This window comes from Centruroides vittatus, unplaced genomic scaffold (assembly GCF_030686945.1).
Source record: "Centruroides vittatus isolate TY-2023 unplaced genomic scaffold, ASM3068694v2 contig_1924, whole genome shotgun sequence".
NCBI classification, from domain to species: domain Eukaryota; kingdom Metazoa; phylum Arthropoda; class Arachnida; order Scorpiones; family Buthidae; genus Centruroides; species Centruroides vittatus.
The window spans coordinates 184680-209732 of NW_027121182.1; the positions used below are offsets into that span (position 1 = coordinate 184680).

At 31.1% G+C, this 25053-nt stretch overlaps 1 protein-coding gene across 1 annotated transcript; it reads left to right on the plus strand.

Annotated features, from left to right (window-relative positions):
• The first annotated feature begins 3 nt into the window (after positions 1-3).
• On the plus strand, positions 4-24715 carry LOC136970350 (uncharacterized). The gene is made up of 5 exons (XM_067264780.1): positions 4-181; positions 283-415; positions 487-716; positions 24086-24251; positions 24507-24715. The coding sequence occupies exons 1-5, from the start codon at positions 74-76 to the stop codon at positions 24713-24715; spliced, it is 846 nt and encodes a 281-aa protein (XP_067120881.1). The 5' UTR covers positions 4-73.
• Positions 24716-25053: the final 338 nt, after the last annotated feature.

Below are 25053 nucleotides of genomic sequence, written 5' to 3' on the forward strand. Positions count from 1 at the left end.
TATTATTTTGTCACAATGTAGTTTGCAGATATTATGACAGATCCTATTGCACTATCTCACAAGTTATTTCATCATGTGGAAATGTCAACAGTGTCGAGATGTCGAACCAATTCATTTCTATATGAAACGGCACAAAAAGAAACTCACTTGGCAAACAGTTCTGAACCCGTTCACAAAACAGGTAAAAATTTCTTGATAAGTCATCTAGAAATTCTTAAATCGGGTGGAAAAATTATTTCCTTTAAAACGTATAATTTACTTTTCTTTATTGTTCCATGAAAGGTTTGGTTGGCCTTGATCGTCACCATTACAGTCTTTGGATTAATATTCCGGAAATTCATTAAAGACAATAAAGGGGAACCTTGGACTTTAGGGAGAACGTACTGGTATCTGATGACGACGTTAATGTATCAAGGTAAATCTACACAATATACGCTGTTCTCTAATTTATAATAGTGAATTATAATCTTTGGCGTTAATTTTCAGGAGTCGACAACAGCAACGTGAATCGTTCATCTTCTAGAATAGCATTTGGCATCTGGTTGCTCATGACAGCAGTCTTGATCTGGGGTTACGCCGGAATATTGACGTCATTTATGGCCGTACAGACTGACGAACCGGTTCCGAAAACATTCGACGAATTAGCAGAAGCTATTAAAAGAGGAGAATATACATGTGTACTGATTTCGCATCAATACTTAAGTATATTCTTAAAGGTAAATAGTACATTTAAATGTTCTACTGTTTCATGTTTACATTGTTTATTTTGACTGATATAAATTCATTAGGCTACAATTTAAAAAAATTGTTGACCTATAAATTCCCACTGTTGTCGGTCTGTCTGACTTTCCTTAATCTCGAGAATGGAGTTAGATAGATCAAATCCGAGACGAGATATGGAAACCGTTGCGCAGGAGGCCCCGATTTACTGTATACGAAATTCCGATGCAAAATCGCGTTATTTTACTTAAAGTTTTTCCCTGTAAGGGGTGAAATAAATAATGTAATGAGTGTTGCTAACAGGAAAAGTATTATGTACAGGAGAAAGACACTACTAATTTGGGGTGGAAAGCATATATTTTAAGTTAAATAAATTTTTCAAATATGATTAAAAATTGCAGTCCGGTATTGTGACCACGTCACAATAAATATAATAATTGCTCGTATTATATTTATTTTCTACTGTTTAGACATTAAGATAAATTATATATTTAATTTTTTAAATCACTAAGGTATTGTTTATGATCAAAACTGTGACTTTGGCAAACTTCTCGTTGAATGTTTCACGGCGATTTCTAAGTTCGAATAACATTCTTACTGATGAAAAGAGGAAATACAGAATATATTAGTTTTGCATAAATAAAATCGTTTTATATATTTAAGTAATTATTTTTATTGGTGATTTCTGGTGCTCACACAGGAAAATAATTATTTTCATTTTAAGTATTCTATTACGTATCTAGTGCAATTGAATATTATTTGATTAGAAATTATTTAAAAAGGTGTCTTGTCTTATATTAAGTGGTTTCTTTACCAGAAATTTTAAAACGACTAAATGTAATTATCAACAGATTTCAATTTTTAACGTAAAGTTATAAAATTTTTAAGTTGAAATCATTCGAATTGCGCCAATTCTATGTTGTAAACAAACTGAACATTTTATTTTGGTCACGTTTTACCTTTCTGAGGTCAAGATAAAACTACAGGATGGTTAAAATTAAACCGATACTTCTCAGACCCTATTGAACCGAATTGAATGAAACACGGTACGCATGCAATTTCGATAACGAGGAAGACGATTAGGTGTGAAAATTAATTGGAATTATCACCATCAGGAAAATGTGGCAGTGTTCGATCGAAAGCGTATATTTATGGCCGTGAATTTATTTAAAAGGTCGTACTAAGCGGAGAGTATGCACATATCATCGGTGGTGAAGAACAGCAAAGCAGGAGGTGCCTTCATATTCCTTCTGGAAAGTAATATTTGACAGTTGAAACTAAGGTCATTCTTGTAGTAAGATATTATCCACTTGTTTTAAAACTGTCATCCTTGCAGCGCCACATTTTCCTTAGTAATAAAAATTTCAACTAAATTTTTATATTTTTAAATCCATTCCCCACAAACTGCGTTGCGTGTGTACCGAGTTTTGTTCGTTTTTGTTCAGTGGAGCGGCTCTACGCATGTCTAAATAACGTTAAGAAATAAAAGAATGAAAGGTGGTTAGAATGAAACTAAGTTGTAAAAATTTCGATTTTCAAAGAATATTAATTAATGAGATTTGTTTTACTTTTTTGTAGCAAAAACACGCAAGACTTTTCATTAAAGAAAGCGAAAAACATATTTTCGTTATGAATGCGTAATGAATGTTTATTTCTATAATACGAAGAATATTTGAGCCAAAAATTTTTGAAGTTTGAAAAGATGTTAATGTTCCCAGTTTTGAAAATGCGGTGAAACCTTTATCCGTGGCAGATTTATACGGTGCACTTGGAATCCTCGTTATAGGCTACACTTTGTCCTTTGCTTGTTTCCTCACTGAAATAATTCTTGAAAAGTTGCTGAAATTGAAACGTTGAGTTATACGTTGCAGCAACTTGAGATTTACCTGCACGGCATCAATCTTTACAAACTTTACATATGTAGAGGCATTCGGCGAACATCAATGCTGCAGATGCTATAATAAAGCGTATGGCTAAAGTAGTCTTACGTGACGTCGCTATCTGAACGCTTTTTGCAAGCAATCCGCCATTGTTCGAGCGGATATTTACTCGGTTGCAATAAATCGCTTTAGAACAGCACATTTTGCCTTTTTGTGGGTCATTTTTTAAAATGAATAAAAAAGCATATTTAAATTCTAAAAACTTATCTTCAATTTAAGTTTATCGTAAGCGTTGAAAAAAGAAAGAGAATTGGAAATACAAAAATACCATACGCATAAATGTTCTGCTTATGGTTTCTGAATCAAAAATACATTTGTTAATGAAGCGAATACCACTAGCCAACCTTGCAGAACTATATAGAATGGGTGCTAAATGCATTCATACTCTTTGCGATTTATCCAGTTATATTTTTAAAGTTCATTTGTCAAGTACACAAAAATATCTTCTAATGTGAAATATTGGAAATATGTAGCACATTCACGAGTAGTGTCTGAAACTCGAATACAGACCAGTTTCCATTGGAAAGTTCTCCTGGAAAGGATCTCTTCTTGGCAGATTGTATTTTGTTTCGTTATATATATTCTTCAACTCATTTGCTCAGCTCGTCGTGTATTTTCACACCTAACTTTTTAAATTTTAAATTGATGTGAAACAGAGAAAAGTAAACTAAAAATAATGTAGTGAAGTTTTTCCAACATCAGTCAACTGCAGAATTACATTGACAATATTATCCATAAATTTCATTAATTTATGATAATTATCAAACGCAAATCGTGCTACTATTTAAACACTTGGTGTTTTTCCATCTTTATTTAGTTGATACGATTATTAATACACATTTCGGGTGATGCCCCTTCTCGGTCAACTTGTATCCCTTTGTATATATGGAGTGTTGTTGCTGAGTTGTGTGCATTTTTGCTTTCGGTGATGGCTTTTCTTGATGACCTTTGTTGATGATTTTTCGTGAGGAAATTCGCCGTTTCAATTTATGTAATTTGTTTTCAATTGTCTGAAACCGTGTTTTCTAATTTCTTATGACTCTCAAACACAAATCGCGCTTACACAAATTTCAGTAATTTACTCAAATAACGATGTAAGAAATTGTTGTAATTGGTTTTAATTTACATATTCTATATTTTAATAGATGAAAGTAAACACGTTTGTTCTATCTAGTACCAACTAAGAATAAATTTTAAGTTTAGAATTGAGTTACAGAACAGCTGATATTCACACAGAGAGAAAAATCCATACCTTCTTTAATGCAATTCGAGGTCTTCATAATTTTCTCATTTATGTAATTTATAATTACAAAATTACACCTATCAGTAGAATTACCCGTATTATAATTAACATACCGTATTGTAACTGTAAAGTATCAGACTTATAATGTGTGAATTAAATGTAATTTATAATTGAAAAATGCGAGTTTCCTTTTTACTCATCGACAACATTTCATTTTTTGCAAGGCTCAATGTCTCGATTTGGTGAACTTGTAGAAACTTGACAAATAATTTATCAACACCTTTTAAATTCTTAACCTTTACTTATAAAGAATCGTTTTGGGCTTACGCCTCTCTTCAGTCTGTTACATAATAATCATATGTATGAGTTTCTCATAATACATAATATTTCTATATGATAATTAGAAAAAACCGACCATAACAATCCGGATAACATACATGTGACGATCAAATTCCCGTTTCATGGTTACATTTATTCTATACATCTAGTTTATTTAAGGTGTTTTCCTCGTAGATAGACTGTATCTGGTGGACATCTGTCCTGAACCTTCCGCACTACGTTTCCTCGCCTACCTTAAACCTCTCTGCTAACTTGACTACTACCCCCGTTTGTCTCGCAACGTGCTACTTCTCTCCCAGAATTGCCTATGCCTACAACTGTATAAATATTCTCCTTGAGATATTCTATTTTAATAGTTGTATCCAGTTTTTATGGATTTCTATGCTTTGGGTTCGTCTTTTGTCTGTAGTAATTTCGAAGCTCTTTTTAAATTTTGTTTTGTACCAATTTTTTTCCCTGTGTATTATTACAACATCAGTTTTATCCATGTTGCAGTTATGAGTTGTGCAGTGTTCGTGAAAAACAGAGTTGATTCTATTATATTTTACACCAGCGATGTAAAATATAATACTCGCAAATACTCGCGACGGTTTTTTTTATCTTGTTTTCAATTTTCGTTTTGTTTCTCCAATGTATGCTTTCGGTGGTTCGCTTGTGCAAAGTATTTTGTGAACGACGTCAGTAGTGTTGTATTTATCTGGTTGTCTATTTACACCAGGTTTAGCCTGTCGGATTCCTTTTGTAAGTTTCTATAAGTTGGTGCTAGTTTTATATTTATTTGATCGAAACTTTTATTCATCTGTTCAGAGAATCCACGAATGTAGGGAAGGGATTAGTATCTAACTCTGCTTTTATCTTTGTTTTGTTTATTTTTCTGCCTTTTATTGTAGACTTCACTTTCGCAGTTTTTTTTATTCGTTGTGGATAGCCATTTACTAGAAATTAAGTTCGTAGTTCGCTAAGATGTTTTTTGTTCTTCTGAAATTAGTCTGTTCCGTTTACGATTTTTTCATATTCTATGTTGAATATGTTTTCTTTTATGTACTGTAGGATGTTTGAATTGTTGTTGATTACCTTATTAATCTCGCATTGGCTTGTATATGGTTCAAATTCATTTTTCTATGCCTTTCTGGTTAATTTAATGTCTAGAGACAAACACACGAATGAACTTATACCCGACATGAAAAATATAAAGATAAACAAAAATTACAAACTTGCAAGCCTAGATGTAGTAAATATCTACTTTTCGATAACCTGGAACCTAATAGAAAGTACACTAAAAGAGAATGAAGCAAAAAACAAGAAATTAATTTAATAGAATTCGTATATAAAAATAATTATTTTGAAATTAACAATAAGTTCTATGCACAAACAAACAGGCATAAGCATGGAATCACTTGTAGGCCCGAAACTAGCAGAACTTGTTATGGTAGATATAAATCTAGCTACCGATAACATCACAGGCATAAAGTTTTATAAACAATATGTGGATGACATAATTATACTATATTACTAAAACATAATGAAATTAAAAGTAACAGAAAAAAAAACAAATTGACTGATAATATTAGATATAATGTTGAAAATGAGACAAACATAAAAATATACTACCTAGACATTCAATTAACCAGAAAAGCAAAGAGAATTGAATTCCAGCCATATACAAAGCCATGCGAAATTAATAAGGTGATCAACTACAATTCAAACATCCCACAGTACATAAAAAAAGCATTTTCAATATGGAGTATGAAAAAGTCGTAAACAGAACTAGCTCATTGCAGAAGAACAAACAATGTAAGATTTGCCGACTTTAAAGGGGGTTACAATTAATTCCGCGTCAGAATAAGCCTAAAGCCCTGGTTCACACTATGCGATTCCCAGCCGCTCGGGCAACTGCAACCGCGACGGCTGTTATCGTTAAGTAGTAATCCCCCTCGAAAACCGGCGCGACTGCAACCGCAACTAGAAAACAAAAAGTTTGTTCTACGCGCGACGGTTGCAAACGCGCATCCAATCGGAAAACGTCTTTGTGCCACGTCATATTTTGTGTTGTATATTTGTCAACATATCTTGATTATAACATTTGTATTAACTCAGGTTCAGTACATTTAAATGCTATATTTGATATAAATCAAATCTGAATTTTTAAAACTTATTGTTAAATTTATTTTAAAAAAGTTGATTACTTTTAATAATATACAGTTGAATAAAATAAATGCTTACATAAAAGAAAAAAATACATCGATTAGAAATGAATTAAATTATTCAAGCTTTCCTCTAAACAACACCTATCCTCAGATATTTACTTTTATACGTTCGATAAACAGCATCCAAAACTTCTGGGATAATGACTGATATCGAATTATGGGCCACTCTAAATTGGTTTGCCAAACTACGAAACGTTTTGCCTAAATTATGTATAATTATAAATTATATTCATACGGATATATCCCCTATAACCTTCGGCATCCGAAAGCCTTAATTCGTTCATCTAGCTGGTGAAAGCACGATTGTTTAGCCCGTTGATTTTTATTTCGCCAAGTTTTAACCCAGCATGAACGTTTTTTCTTATTTTTCTCTTCGTATATTCTCTCCAGTTCTAACAAAATTATCGCCTTTTTTCTTTTATTCATTCCAGAAAAGGAACTGCTTGCTATTTTTAATAAGAAAAGTAGCTAAAATTCCGTAAATACTCTGAAGTAAAACGTTAATTGTCGGTAAACTCACGAAAGTAGACAAAAACAAGCAACCGTAATTTTATTGGTTTATTATAGGGTCACGTGTTCCGAGTTGCAACGTCAACGAACAATGTGTGACCACGAGAAGACGCGCGCGACTCGCGCTTGTTCGGATTGCAGTCGCCTGCGCGGCTGGAAATCGCATAGTGTGACCAGGGCTTTAGGGAAACCGTGTATGTGGGCGGTTGCGAAGGAGGCAAATGAAAACAAGTGTTTTCACTCGAAAACCGTTTATTTGGTCTAATTCATGCTTACATCGATATTAGACAGTTTCAAACTTCGGCGTTCTTCCGAAACGTGAGAGTTCGGTTGATTGGTCGTAGTCCAGTCCCGAGCGGACGAGAAGGATCGCTGAGTGTTGGGGATGATCGGAGATACACAGAGATGTCTCGGGCGATGGCACAATACACTATGAAGCACACGGTGAGCTTGATCCAGAGGCGAAGGTTCTTATTTCGGAGGAGACTTTCTTTCGACCTTGAAGTCCCAGTTTTTTTACGTTTTTCTCGTGCACTATCCACCTTTCGGATTGGTTCCTTGTCCCGTTTTTCGCTACACGATTGGTCTCCCCTTTGTTCCTAAGCGCACAACGAGACCATCTCGGGTCGCGGGAAAAGTTCCGATTCGAGGTGTCTATTTGACACCCTTTGTCGACTATGCTCGGAGATTGTTGATACAACCACAACACATGCACTTATAATTTGATCCGTTGTTTGTAAATGATGTCATTTTGGAATTTTAATGATCATGCGATATTTTTTAATCTTCAAATTTTTCCCTTTTTCTGAAATTCTTTTTTTAAGTTGATTTATTTATGAGTACTTGAGTCAAACATATACCTATTTATGAGCGCGTGTGTCAGAGTTTTACCTTCGTTTAACATTAACAAGTCGTTTATCACATGTTGGCGTTGTCCGGAAACTCGTAGTTTACATTTTGCGTCACGTTGTTTTGATCAATATTTCTCTCTTTTTCTCATATAATTCATCGTTATTTGTACACAAAAGAATTGTGCATTTTATGCCATATCGAACCTCGTTTGGGTTCTCACAAAAACATCTTAACGAACTACGAATTTAATTGCTATTAAACAGCTATCCCCAACGAATAATAAAAAACTTGGAAAGTGAAGTCTACAATAAAAGGCTGAAAAATAAACAAAACAAAGATAAAAGCAAAGTTAGATACATATCCCTTCCCTACATTCGTGGATTCTCTGAACAGATGAATAAAAGTTTCGATCAAATAAATATAAAACTAGCACCAACTTATAGAAACTTACAAAAGGAATCCGACAGGCTAATCCTGGTGTAAATAGACAACCAGATAAATACAACACTACTGACGTCGTTCACAAAATACTTTGCACAAGCGAACCACCGAAAGCATACATTGGAGAAACAAAACGAAAATTGAAAACAAGATACAAAGAACACATCGCTGATGTAAAATATAATAGAATCAACTCTGTTTTTCACGAACACTGCACAACTTATAACTGCAACATGGATAAAACTAATGTTGTAAGATTACACAGAAAAAAAAAATTGGTACAAAACAAAATTTAAAGAAAACTTCGAAATTACTACAGACAAAACAAGAACCTAAGAATAGAAATTCATAAAAACTGGATACAACTATTAAAATAGAATATTTCAAGGTAAATATTTATACAGTTGTAGGCGTGGCTGTGTGCAGCATTCTGGGAGAGAAGTCGCACGTTTCGATGCAAACGGGGAAAGCAGTCAAGTTAGCAGGGAAGATGAAGGTAGGTGGGAAGACGTAGTGTAAAAGGCGCTGGACAGATGTCCACCAGATACAGTCTATCTACGAGGAAAACACCTATAAAAAACTAAATCTATAGAATAAATGTAACTCTAAAACGGGGGATTTGATCGTCACATGTATGTTATCTAGATTGTTATGGTCGGTTTATTCTAATTACCATAGAAACATATTATGTATTATGAGAAACTCATACATATGTTTATTATGTAACAGACTGCAGAGGGACAAAAGCCTGAAATGCGTCTCTATAAATAAAGGTTACGGATTAAAAAGTTGATGGTAACTTATTAGCCAAGTGTCCGTAAATTCAGTAAGTCGTTACACGGTTTCGACAAAACCAATAAAACATTTTATTTCTTTAATTACATTACATGATAATGCAAATTATATATTTAAGTGAAAATGATCTAAATTGTTTTTAAAAGTCGTTCAAGAATTAGAGACCACTGGATGGCCGAACGATGAAAGCAGCAGCCTATTTTTGAGGCACCCGTGGCGAATTTGATGGGGTAAAAAATATTCGAAAATTTTTCGGGGATTGTCTATCTGGTTATGACGGGCACCATTTCTTACCAACCGTCTCCGTATTATGTTCCCGGCAAAGTCCAAAATAGACTTACTAATAAGATCTTGTTAGTGTCACAGGGAAGAAGTTATATATCATAAAAATGAAATATCTGCATTTCACACATCGAATTAGTTATGCAATTCAATTTCGAGTGAAAATTATTTTTTAAACTTTACTTATTGATTGCGGGTTTGTGGCTCACAAACCGGCTGGTCGTGTCAAATTTTTTGTCTTGCCATAAGATAACAACGCTGGCATTTTTTGAATGACCGAAACTGTGGAATTAACGTTGAACACATCGTCAATGTCTGCTCTACGCGAAATTTTATACGTGGGTCGTGATTTTCGTGTAGCCTAAATCAAGACAAATTCAAATACGAAAATCTCAAACAAAAAAACGTAGCTTCTTTTTATTTTTATAGAAACAAAACGGTAACAGAAACAGTTGCGATTTTCTTACGTAGATTAAGACATTGAATAATTTTTTGTATCATACTTTATCGTTGTCAGAAATTAGTTTTTACCAAACATGTCATCTAAACAATTTGTAATACAAATGAAACTTTTATTTTAGGTAGAGTTTGCTCTGTTAAATCGCAGTTAAGAATTTTCTAGAATTATTTAAGCACACCGTGCACCACTTCGACTACTCAACGAACCTCGGTTACAACTCCAGTATAATTTCCAGTGACGTAACGAATATTCGGTTACTATCCGGTATTCGGCTGAATACCGAATATTCAAATCACTATTCGGCAGAATACCGAATACTCAAAAACAGGAGTAAAAAATTACAAAAACACAGTAAATTAATCATTTTGGTAACTTTAATTAATGCTGAACATTAAACTATAATTATTTAATATCAATTTCCCTTGAAAAAATTTTTTTTTCAAATAAATTAATTGATTTAACTTCACAGTTAGTTTAACCGTAGTTATTTCGTCTGTACCGCATTTCATCAGAGACAAAGACTATTGGGTTTTATTCACATCATTCTTTATTTCACTATGCATTTTGGGTGCAATCTTTTCCGTTTATTTCGCGCCCCTCATCAGGTGTTACATTTCTACAATTGGTGAAGAATACATTTGTTACATTTATTATTATAGATGGGTTTCTTAATATATATGAGGAGGAATATATAATATAATATATATATATATATAATAATATATAATATAATAATATAATATAATAAAATAATATATAATATAATATAATTATATATATATATTTATATATAATATATAATATAGGGGAGACCGGGGCAACTTCGGCATGTTAAGAATAATTTAATTTTTTTGTAACAAATACTGCTGTAAACTGAAATAAAAGCGTTGTTTATTGTCTACTAGAATGTTAACTTACTATAGAACTGGTTAAAATAAGTTTGGAAATAAAAATAATTAAAATAATAACAACTTTACAAAAAGATAGCAATTGCCGAAGTTGCGCCTATACCAGGGGCAACTTCAACAACAATAATGGGGCAAGATAGGCAGGTATATAAATTTGTGTTATTAACAATTTATCAGTTGGAATTCACTATTAAAACAAAGAAATACAAGTCCGAAAACCTATTTAATATTATTACAACGAAATGCAAGTTCAAAGATATATATAAATAAATAAATAATGCAAACAAAAATTAATTAAAAAAATGAAACAGAAAATAAATGAAAACATCCTAAAGCAATGTAAAAGCAATAAAAAATCATATTGTTTATTCTCTTATTCTCTACACATATCACAAATAAATTGAGCATACTTATTTTCTACATCCGTACAGTCCACATGAGCCCATATTTTACATTTACAGCATATAATCCACTCCTCCTGAGTAATGCCATATTCCTTATTGCAATATATACAATAAGTATTTTTACCGTCATTTTCCGGTTCCTTGGGATCTTTTTGCCTCTTCCTTTTAGTTAACTTCGAATCCAAATTCTCTAAAACCGTTGCCCTTCTGCAAGATCCGGATTTTTTATTTTTTTCCTTTGCTTCTAATGTGGTTTTATATGGGGATCCTGTTATTTCTTCTGCCTGTTGTTGTTTCGCGTTTCCGATTAGAAACTGTTTGTTTGGGTTTCGCAAGTGGAGATATATCAGAAACTTTTAATATCGTTTTATTTTCTGTACAACTATTGCTTTTACCAGTAGACATGGTAATTTGAGATGAAGAAGAAGATGGCAACGGCTCAGAACAGGAAGGAATCGGTGCAGGAGTAGAAGGCACTGCAATAGGAAATGCTGTATTTTGAGAATTTAATCAAACCATAGCAGAACACGATCCGAGCAAGATCGGCAGTGTTGCCGATCTTGCCCCGGATCGTGTTGCCGATCTTGCCCCACTAGTCATAATTTTGAAACATTAAGTAGAACCCTGAGAACAGGGTACTAAGCCATGATCTGGCCACGTAAATAAGTTCAAGTTTTATCCTTCTAACAGATAAAGTAACTTTCGTTATTATAAAATTATAACAAAACATGCCAATTCTATATAAATGGAAGCAAAATATTATAGAAAATTGAATGAAAAAGACAACTTAATTGTTAATTCAACTGCGCTTGTTGGAGAACAATACAAATACCACACTCAACAAGCCACCTATAAAACTCAACTGCCTAACCTCTAACCAGAGTCTTCTTTTATTTTGTTTCTGAGAAAATGCGATTGACAAACTCGCCCCGTATGCCGAAGTTGCCCCGGTCTCCCCTATATATAATATATATGAGGAAAAATATATATATATTCTTAAGAAACACAAATAAACTAAACGAAGGACAGTTAGAAATGCCTCGGGAGATAGTGACATAAACACCTCATAACGGAATGGTCTTAAAAAAAATTAGTACCGAATAATATTAACAATAATACAATTTGAAATAATCCCTTATAATAATTTGTGTTAAATCAATCTAAATAATGTAATAATTATAATAATTGTAATAACTCTTTATGACTAGTCCAAAAAAACTGTAATAATCTTTTATAACTTATATATATTAAGAAACCCATCTATAATAATTAATGTAACAAATGTATTCTCAACCAATTGTAGAAATGTAACACCTGATGAGGGGCGCAAAATAAACAAAAAAGATTGCACCCGAAATGCATAGTGAAATAAAGAATGATGTGAATAAAACCCAATAGTCTTTGTCTCTGATGAAATGCGGTACAGACGAAATAACTACGGTTAAACTAACTGTGAAGTTAAAGCAATTAATTTATTGAAAAAAAAATTTTTTTTCAAGGGAAATTGATACTTAAGCAATATATACAAAAAACCGCACCATTAATGTCTAATACTTATAGAAGATAATTATAATAAGTGATATGGAAAAAGAGACAAAACTACAGTATTTAAAAAAACTTCAGTCAAGATGCATAATAGGCATACAATATTTCAAATGTTTTCTAAGAGAAGAGTCCACACCAAATACGCTAAGCCTACCCAAATCCATCTCAGCAAACATACAACGTAGAGACATATGGGAGATCGAGAGACAAATCATAAAAGCCACAATAAAATTCAAAATAAAAAAGATATTCATATTGAAACGACAAATAAGCAGACTGCAAGGAAACACAGAACCAGCCCAAGAATTTACTGATTGGAAATACAAAAAAAGAAAAAACCGGAAATTAAAAAAAATGTTCGGATACCCAATGCCAAGTGAAAAAAGAAGATAAGAAAGTAAGTTAATAGTCAATAAAACAACTAAAAGCATACCTAAGAAAATAACAAACATCCTGAAACTAGGTCTGGAATACAACATGCCACTAAGCGACAAAGCAATTAATATAATGTCCGAAATCGATAAAGCAGTAAATCAGTTAAAAATAGGGGACAAGAGCAATCTAAAACACCAAATAAGAAATGACAAAAAAAGACTAGAAAACAACAATAAACTAGGTGAAAAAATGCTAAGTGATAGAGGAAGAAAAGATTGCTCAAAAAAATGCACAATAGTAAAAAATTATTTAAAGAAAATAACTTAAACATAATCAAAGCTGACAAAACCAACAAAATTATCATTGTTAATAAAGAATGGGGGAAAAAAAATCAGAAATAGTCCAAACAGATGACTTTGTTGAACTAACCGAAGACCCAAAAGATGAAATTGAAAAATGGATGAAAAAAGAAATTACGAAACACTACAAACAACAAAAAATAACACCGGGGAAAAAAAAACAAATACTCAACTACAAAGACATTAGAAAACCACAACTTAAAATCTGTCTTAAAACACACAAACCAGGCGAGATATGCAGACCACTAGTGGACTTTAAGAACACAATATTATCTAACCTAGAATTGTTCATAAAGAAAAAACTAAAAATAGTCCCATACTCAACCTACTCTATAAAGAACACCGACGAACTAATAAGGAAACGAATGACGGTTAAAATGAAACCAACATACAGGTTATTAAGTCTGGACATAATCTCTATGTACCCATCAATAAAATGGGAACTCATTGAGGAAAGCCTACGCAAGATAGACATACATAACTGACTACTAGAACTAATAAAATACAGTTTTTACAATAATTACTACCAAATAAAGAAAAAAATATATAGACAAAAAAATGGCATTAGTATGAAAACAATAATCGGACCGAAACTCGCCAACTCGCCGAAATATGCATGACAGAAATAGATAAAAAATTAGCAAACACAAATGGGATAACCTTTATGGCTAGATATGTAGATGATATAATAATAATATACGACGAAGCAATAACCAATGAAAATATAATATGCAACTATGCAAACACACTAAGCAACACAATAAAATTTAAAAGTGAAACTGAAAGTAAAAAAGCAATAAATTATCTAGACACAACTATAACCAGAGAAGGAAACAACATCAACATAAAACCGTACAAAAAAAGCAGCAATGTGGACAAAATCCTTAACTACAAATCGTATTGCCCCATAACTATTAAAAAAAACAACTTTATAACAGCATTGTCTAAAATATGGAACAGAACATCTAAAGTTAAAGAGAGAGAAAAACAAAAAAATGACCTAATAAATACTTTTATTCTAAACGATTACCCAAACAGATTATTAAAAAAATGGACAACTGAATTTATTAAAAACAGATTCAACGTCAAGAATAACAATGAGAATATTACATATACGTCTTTCCCCTATATTAAAGACACATATGAAAAATACAGAAAAGTCTTCAGAAAAAATAGTATTATAATAGCAGCCAAACTAAAAAATAAAATTAAAAACAGCATCAACATCAACGAAATCAAAAATGAAAACAAACTAGACGAAACAGGAGTAATGTATGAAATAAAATGCACATGCAAAAAACCAGCAATATACATAGGAGAAACAGGAAGGCAACTAAAGACCAGAATTAAAGAACATAAAGCAGCAATCAGACTCAAATATAACCAATCACCATGGACCGATCACTGCAGCAAATTCGGATGCACAATCGATAAAAAAAGTGTAAAAATAATCCACAGAGAGAAGGACAACTACTTACGAAAATTCAAAGAACACTTTACAATAGTCAATAAAAGCAACACAATAAATCTAAACAACGGCATGGAGGTAGACGAAGTGTGGGAGGAAATGGGGAAGGGGCTTAAGAAACACAAATAAACTAAACGAAGGACAGTTAGAAATGCCTCGGCAAATGGTGACATAAACACCTCATAACGGAATAGTCTTAAAAAAGGTTAGTACCGAATAATATTAACAATAATATACACACCATCTTGAAATAATCTTTCTAACAGGAGTATTCTTGCTGAGTTAAATCGACATTCTAAATAGTAACTTGTTAATACTATAATAAATAATTGTAGAATTAATCTCGTGTAGTAGAATGGACGTATGTCCACAAAAAAACTTTGACTTAAGTAATTCGTTCGTTTTCCTTCATTAATTATTTATATAAGATACTTCACTCTCATTATATATTAAGAAACCATATCGTTAATCAAATAATTAATGAATGAATATACCACACATGTCTCCTCTCACACAAACCTCAGTTTATGATAGAATTACATTTCAAACACATTTTATGAGAAGGTTTACGTAATCCAAAATATAGACACTCTGAGTATAGAAGATTGTAACCCCACTCGAAATTGTCTCACTCATGTATTAAAAATATATTCTCCATACATAAATAGTTGTTCAGTTAAATCACATAGTCACTCTTGTCTTTGAGGAATATAGGTTTCTGTGTGCATTGAAATTTTCCATAGTTTTAGTCAAGAGTTAATAGTTATTCAGTGGACGTGAATACTAGACAGATGTATATGTATAGCGTAAAACTGTGATAGTTAAAATCGATATCTTCAATTTTAATTGAATAATAATTAAGAAAAATATTTATTTTTATATCGATGCTCACAATTGGTGAGCTTAGCATTAAATCAAGATATAAATACATAACTCAAAGAAACATACGCTTCCACTCCTAACTAATGGTGGAAGTAACACACTTTCTAATGTTACATATAATATAGAAACCGTATTAATAGACTAAAGTTCAATAAGAATATGGAAATAAAGGGGCATCTTAATCTTATCAGTATTCTTATCAGAGATATCATAACTAGATATAAATAATAATGCTAATATATAATTGATTTTTGTATTCTATGTCCCGATATCTTATTTGCTCATCGGCATGTACATGATAAGGTATTGATGGTCAGCGCCGGGATAAGCCTTCTGAGACGTATTTTAGAACAAAATTAAATTGGTATAGGCCCACACTATTTAAAGATTCAAGTTGATAGAATTAAACACAGCTATTCATCTCATAGAGATTATAATCTCAAATAAACTTAATGTAGAAAAATTATTTTTAATAGTATCATAGATGAAAATACACAAGACATAATACTCACATAATGACATACTAAATTGTACAAGGCAAAAGAAGTATATTTCGGCAACAATAGAGTGAATAACCGATCATACACATAGAGATATACTCACGGTCATGCGACTAACACTACGGCGACTCAAGATTGTCTGTCGATCACTCTACAAGCGACACAAAAGAGACAACAAAGACGAACATCTCTCGCAATTCAAACGAGATACCTCAAGTGCTTATAAACTATCTCACCTCAAGTATAAAGTATCATATATTTAACTCGAGAGAAACAAATCACACTCATGACGAAAAATCCACAAATATATATGATCAAAGAATATTTAGTATTGATATTTTAAATATATAAACAAACATTCACTAAAATTGAGTTCTATCATGTTTCTATAATAGTATTAATTTCGCTGTACCATAGGATAAAGTATAATTATGCCAATAATAATCTAAAAATAACTTGTTTTTTGTCACGAATGACAAGTCTCTGTAATATTCATAGGTCCGCACTTTACTTTGTCTCCCTTAAGCTTGAAGAGACATAAGTTGATGTTTACTCTCTCTGAGTGAGAAACCTTGTTTGATTTTGCCTGGTAGATTCCAGCATTTTCAGTGGTACTTATATAGGTATTGCATAGAGGATCGCATTAAGATATGCCTGTTGTTCTCATGATTTTGTGACTACGCTAATGAGATATGAAATGACTCCTATGTGAGATTTAATGTTTCACCTGCACATCCTCGTCCAAGGCATGCGTTGGCCATTGCCCTAGGTTTACCTCACATATTTTATTTAATTGGAAATTAAGATAATACACTAATGAATCGATGTATAATCTCATATATTCAATACTTTTTGGCTCAAGGAGACACATCACATTTAATGCTCTCAAGAGTTCTTTATTTGGTTCACTGTTCGAATAACTATGATTGTGACATTATCTCGTCATATCATGCCATTCATCTGACTGAATCCTTGTTCTTTGCCTCTGTGTGTATCTTGAACTGACGTCTCTGATGTAGGGTTAATTACGTGCTTGACTATGACCATCCTAGTAATCTTGTCGAGGTCCTTGGTTTTTCTAAAAAGCATAAATAGGTAGACGTCCCTCTCCTCGAGAGTATCATGCTCGAGTCTACCCATAATTGAAAGTCACGTAGTCGAAGCTTGACAGTCTCTCTTCGTCTCAATCGGCCTAACGATACAGCGATAGACTCTTTACTCTCTCACGAAGGAGACTAAATTTCTTGGATACCTTCTACATAAGCACTATTTAGCTTGCGTTCTGTCACTCGTTCATGTGCATTGTATCAGTTTAATTTCTTGCCATGGAGAAGTCTATACCAGCTACTCTCTACTCTGGTAATGATGTCTATGCCTCATTCTTATCGCTCTACTATTTTTTCCTCATATATAGTATAGTTGATACAACAACAAAAATCATTATGGTTCTCCATGAACGGTTTATATATTAATGCTACATCAGCTCACAGACACTATAGTGGCACACAATTTAGTCTGCTCATTTGATTCGTGTTTCGGGCCTATTATTGCGTACTGCAATTTCTTATGAATTTCTACTTTCGCACTGAAAGATTAGAAGTGCTAATGAGTAGCTACGCGCACTCTTATTATATTTGACTCACTAAGGGCTCTTGAATACAAGCATATACATTTGATGTAGTTCTTTTTTAGAGCTCCGTCAAGACTGAGATGAGCAGCATGTGATGTAATAATATTGTATGATTCTCTCACAGCGAATAATTATTGGCGATTCTTACTGTATATACATCGTAGCTCGATTAATCAGCCTGTTTCGAAATATATTATAAACTCATTTCGGTTTTGTGATTATATCTAATTGTCGATAGAATACACTTATGACAAAAAATCGTATGCACGTTGAGAAGAGTTGTATTGATTTAGTGGTCTGATCTTCTTAGTTTCGCCTTGATTATGAGCATAAACGTCTGTTCCTAGGCTCATAATATTATAGATATTATGCTTTTAAGTGATTATATGATAATCTCCTCTTATATGTAAAAAGAACAAATAGATTTTATGTGATCTGGAAAGCCGGGCCCTCCGAATTGACGGGCCTTCTTCATTAGCAACCACAATTGTAATTAATATATGTGATACTTATTTGAAGCATAAACTCCGTGGTGGTAAGAAATGTAGTAGTCGCCTTCAATGTCCTGCTTTTATGTCTTTATGGTAGTGTTGTAGTAAGAACTTCTGATGTTTTTCTAATTATGTTCGCTCATTCGGCGAGATACATTTATTAAATCTCTCTCTCCGAAATAGCTCGGCGGAATTCCATAGGCACTCCTGTATTCTTTAACATGATTTTTGACTAAAACGTAGCCATCTTATCTACTATTGGAACATTCAAAACTTGCGTTATATAATATATAAGAAGAATTAGTTTTATCTATTTCGCATGAAGAACGAGTAACGATATATTATATTATTAGTATATTGAATAAGTGATCTCACGTGAGAGCGGAACGACAACTCGTCTAGCAATTTCTCATTTAATATAACATAATATGAGCATATGAGACAGTTTGATACATCTCATCTGTGTCTCCATATAATAATATGAAAAGTAATTGACATAGTACACAAAAAAAAAACAAGACTCTCTAATTTTAGCAACTATGAAATATGTCTCGACAATAATATATCATATCTATATCATAAGATTTAACCACCTCCAGTTATAATATTAATTATTTTGATATTCACACTCACACTATGTGGTTAGGAGAGTGATAGTTATAAACTGCGCTTATCTCACCACAAGTATCTGGTAACTAGGGTATTTGTTTCTTATATTAGTGTCACTACCTATTATACAAGATAACAGTCGTCCAGAATAAATATAATAGAGATGAGTTTAATAGAGTGTAGTGCTTAATTTAACACAGTTTAAAGATATTCAGATTATTAGTGAAAGTTATAGAGCAATACACTCTCTAATAACAAGTTATAATGCGTTGACAATAGTTTGACACATACTAACATCTATATATAATAAACTGTTTTTCCTCACGTTAATTCCGAAATTCATGATTGCATGGCTATTTAACACATGTGAACGTCTTATACACTTACATAGTGAAATATAATTAATTTGAGCCACCCACAACATGGGTATAGACAGAATTTACTATGCTAGAGCATAGTTATACATTAATGCTAAGAGGTAGTGATAACACACTTTAATATAAAATCTATAATATATAGCATAATATGACACAATATAAAATACATCTATTTTAAAGTAAACTGGAGAAATTCATATAAAAAATGCTTGAGAATGGAGTGCTGAAAGCACAAAGTACTGTGAAGTCGCAATTATGCTAGTATTGACACAATGTAGTGCGCGAGATAATACTGCTACATTATGTGCAGCACGCATATCGTGCGTTGATCTAAATATAATCTACAATCACGCACTGACATAATTATTGGCTCCTCACATTAATTCGGAAATCATGAGGCTTGTTAGGCCGGAATACTATCTTACCTCCTCAACTATTCATAATTCTTTTTATTTTTTGAACAAAACTTGGACCTTTCATATCTCTCCTTTCTGTTTTAGTGGTCTATAAAAATGTTATGTATAGTAAATTTGCAAACAATTTCCTATGGTTCATGAGATATTCTTAGAGAAACAAACTCGAGAGCAACACACTAATACAAAAACGTCTATCGTCTGTAGTACCGTTCTCGAATATATACTGTCTCTTTAATTGTCTCTGATAGTTCTATTACTGATATGAGTGGCTCATTCAATATAATATATTTCATTTAAGAATGTCCCGTTATTAACAAATCTGCAAATATTATCAGAGTCTAAAATGCTCAATCACATATAATTTTGCAGTAGAAAAAATTGACTCTACTGACATGCGAACATATGCTAATACTCCATTCATATGCTGGTCTTCATAGCGAATATTATACAATTTTGTCGACACAAATGACATCAGCCTTTTAGAGCCTAAATATTCAATATCTCTTGCTAGAATAGCGAGCTATATAGTTAGAATATCATAATATCGTTCCGAGTCTTATGCAAAACAAATTATTTTTTACATTCTGCTGTATCTAAAAAAAGCATCCTGTGCACATGAAGTCGTGGCCTCCGAATCTAGAGACAATAATAAACTCGTAAGTTGCATTCCACGGAAGACGATTGTGAAAATTTAAGTAGTACAAAAAAGTCAATAATGATTTACTTTTCATTAATCACATGATCTCGATCTCTTGTTGATTATGTACACTATTTTTAGAGAAACTAGTTTGAGCTTATACTATCAATTTCCACTTTATAGTAATATATGCATTAAAAACGATAGATTTAGTGATAATTTTTAGATTATATTCTTAAAATGTGTAAATAAATATAAAACACAATAGAAACAATTCTCAATTTTCAGCGAATAGTATAATTATTTTAAATTATATGATCAATACGCAAGAAATTCTCACATCAATGGTGTAATTCGCTTGAAGAAGCAACAAACATTCACGTGTTTTGAAGTTATTTCACACAGATAACATTTATTACAGTTGCTTCCATTTTTATTAAACATATAACATATATGTGGATATTAGATCTGGATGTCTCAACTCCTTGGATCTATATTGAACATATATTATGTATCCTCCTTTCGCTTTTTCAAGGTAGCGACCTAAAGGTAGCTGTTTTACAACCTGCAATGAAAGTGTCAGGGCAGGTTGAAGGCCATTTTGGTCAATGTACTTGTATTACTTTAAAACTTCGTATAAAATCAAATTTTTATAATATAAGTATGACAAAAGATATTTCTAATACGCAAGTATCAGTTTTGTTTGGTATATTTGTCATTCGCATGTATTTTTTACTTTTTTCAAAAAAATTAGCTTGTTTCTTTTGTTTACATTAACGACTTGTAAAATCATGTCCAATCAAATTACAATAAAATCATTCAAACTCGTATTTTCTGTTTGGCTATATGCTATTTAAATGGAGAATTCTGTTTTCTACATTTTCATGTATATTATGTTTGTATACTTATATATTTTCGCGAATTATAAGATATTAGATGAAACAATCCTTTGACCTGTGAAAGCTGTTACGTGAATTTTTGATCATATTACTGATTACGTGAAATTTGTGTTATATCAAATTTTTATACTAATCAAGTGGCGAGAAAGAGCTACGTATGTTTCACTGTTATGGCATAATTATAAGCTAATTTTGTAAATGTATGGAATTCACTCGTATATTATATATCTATATCCACTCAGTAAATAATAATATATATTGTATTAGAATGTATTTGTTATTTTTAAAATTTCAAAACACTATGTGAAAAATTTATACAATTATAAAAAATGATATTTATGATACTTATCTATAATATATATTCTTTTAAAATAATAATCTTTTTCTACTTTCTGCGATTTAATATATATTATAGACTATTCATTTTAGGATTGAGAACAATCCTTTGACCTGTGAAAGCTGTTACGTGTGAATTTTTGAATTATTACTTATATTACGTGAAATTTGTGTTATATTAGAATATTTTTTTTTTAATAATCACTTTCATCGTTATTAACTATAAATAAGTCTAAAATAATATACTTATGTATAACAAAGAAAATTACTATATATAACAATTAAATTATAATTTATTACATATTTTATAACTTATTTTAGAATCTGTGTAAGTAGAGTGATATTAAACTTCACATTAGATATCTATACTTTATCTTTGTATGAGAGAGGCAGCTCCACACTTTTACTATCATATCTCACTTTGATGATGAATTTATGTAGAAAATGAACAAATCCTTACAGTCATTGGTCACATATAATTTATTATACCTGTCTAATTAAGGTTGTACATGAACCATGATGTCTCTCACAATTTATTTATACCTGCGTTATTGTCATGGAATTTATTCGTTCTCATAAAGACTCTAAAATGAGATATTAATGTTTTAGCCAATATTATACTCCATTGTTTTATGTAACATATATTTATTCGTTCCACACTGTTATAGCTATTCATCCATTTTTTTAATGTTTTAATCTCTCACTTATACATATATTGGAATATATTATGTCAAACTTCTCTACACTATATGACATAGCACTCATTCTTTATCTGTTGTGTACAATATCATACGTATACATCTTTAAAATTTTAAGTATTTGTATGGAAAGCTTATTGCAAATGTATATTTATATTATAAGTCTAACGATAATTTTCACACAAAATCACTCTATGTAGATAGTATTATTACATATCAAGCTCAATTGAGATGTATTAACATCACAATTCTATTTTATTTTATGTCCATAGTGATAAATCAATTTTTCTGAATGTTCTCTAGCATCAGCATCTGATATATCACAACTTCATTTTAAGCTTATTTTTTATTTCTTTCTTTAATTGTATTGCTCAACAGTTACATTATTAAACACAGTTATTACTCATAAGATGAGGAGAGGTTTTGTGAAGGATAATATTCTATTACAAGAGAACAAATCAATTTAGATGTATAAAAAGGTATATAGAAAATTTGTCTTTGTCCTTATGTAAACTACATCAAAAGGATATATATAATATCTTAGATACTCGATTCACAAAACTAGTTGACATCAAGAAACGGTAAATCTATAAGAGTCTTAGTATCAACCTGACTTTGTGAGCTATTACAGTCCAGCACAGATGATCAATCAGTCGTATTCTCTCCATACTCATAATATAAATCACACAATTAAATATATAATTCATAATATATTATTAGTGACAATATAATATAAATAAGAGTAAACAAAATAGAAGTTTCAACACTATACACTTATCGCAATATAGATAGATTAAAATATTTTTTATAAATAAACTGAATTTATAATTTATATAATTCATTACTGTGTTGATATTTTAGAAATAATAAAACATTAAAATTATTTAAACATCGAATTGGCTCCGTAATTATAATTATTGTTTATTATCGTTATTTTTCAAGAATGTAATCGAATTTTTTATTGAAAATATGTTTATTTATGATTTTCCGAATAACGTCTAAATAATTCAAATTATTTGCGATAGATAACGGGTCACTCTTACTTAATATAACTGATTTTTCAAACGATAGATGGCGCTGCAGATGTTTATCTTGAAAACATAATTACAGTATATAAGATTATTGTATTCGTGAAATACAGTTTCAAGTGAAATATTTCATGTTCTATTAATTGAATTTTTTTTAATGTTTATTATTTATTGTTTCAATATATATGTATATATGTATGTATATTTAAAAAATAAATAATAAACATTAAAAAAACATTTGAATTATATAGTTATATTTAAACAATTATATATATACATATATTTTTACATTTAAACAAATTATATATATATCTATTCTGCAAAAAAAAAAAAAAAAAACATATTCTGCACAAAATTTTGGAAAAAAGTGTAAATCAGAACTGACATGTTTTGTTCTGTAATAATAATGTCATCAGATTTTTTTATTATACCTTCAAATACTTCTTCAACATCAGAATCAAATTTGCACTATTATGACTAGATTGAATGAATGCTGTAAGTTAAAAATTTCCAATTTTGGATGATTTCATATTTAGTAAATTATCGACGGTAATGTTAAATTAAATAATACATCATATTTTACTGTAATTGTATATATATTGTTCAATTTAATAATTTAACATTTTATCAATCATAATTATTTAAATAAGTGTTATAAAAAATTATGAATTTGTGCTTATAATTTTTTAATGTTAAGTTTTAATGTATAAATTTTTAATACAAGTCGTTCACAGGATATAAAGTTGAAAGATATTCAACCTAAAGAGTATTTAGTGCAAGCTATGTATGACTTCCAGCCTGAAGAACCAGGAGAACTGGAATTTCGTCGTGGTGACATTATTACCGTACTCGATAGATCGGACCAAAATTGGTGGGAAGATAAAATTAAATCAAAGAGAGGTTATTTTCCTGCAGCCTATGTTTTTCCATACCATACATAAATTACATCAAGGATTAAATTGTATATATTTTAGAGATTTGCACTCAAATAATTTGGCAGATGTTCAAACGGCTAAACTATTTGTTTTGTACTGCCAACAGTGAACATTTTTTTTGGTGCTTTCTTTTTCTTTATCAATTTAATAAATTTTTGCAAAACGATAGATAAAGCACATTATAAAATACATTTATAAAACGTTAAAAATTTTTTAATAGAAAATAAATTAAAAATACTCCAAGGTGATAAAACAAAACAAACGATAATCATAGATTCAGAAAAGAAAAATGAAATTATAACAGGATTAATACAAGGAGGTGGATATATCTTATTAGAAAAGGACCCAAGAAAAAGTTTGCAAAATGCCTTAAATAAAGAATTGGAAGATATAAAAGAACGAAATCTGATAACCGATGAAGAATTTTAAAAAATTAAAAGTAGAAACAATCGTATTCCTAAATTCAATATTAGGGTAAAAACGCATAAAAATCCAATAAAGTACAGACCTTTAATTAATGTTAAAAATTATGTATATCAGTGGCGTGCCGTGACATTTGATGACAGGGAAGCTGTGTTTCTGTACGAAGTCGACTTACAGGGGCAATCAATTAATCGCGCGTCAAGGCTCGTTCGTATTCGCTTGTTCGATAAGGCAGTAATAACCGTATACTTCTTTGAATGTATTTTAAATAGATTATTTGACGTACTTAATAAATAAGAAAGTTCAATATAATTATTTCTGTTATTAGATTCAATAAATTCCCT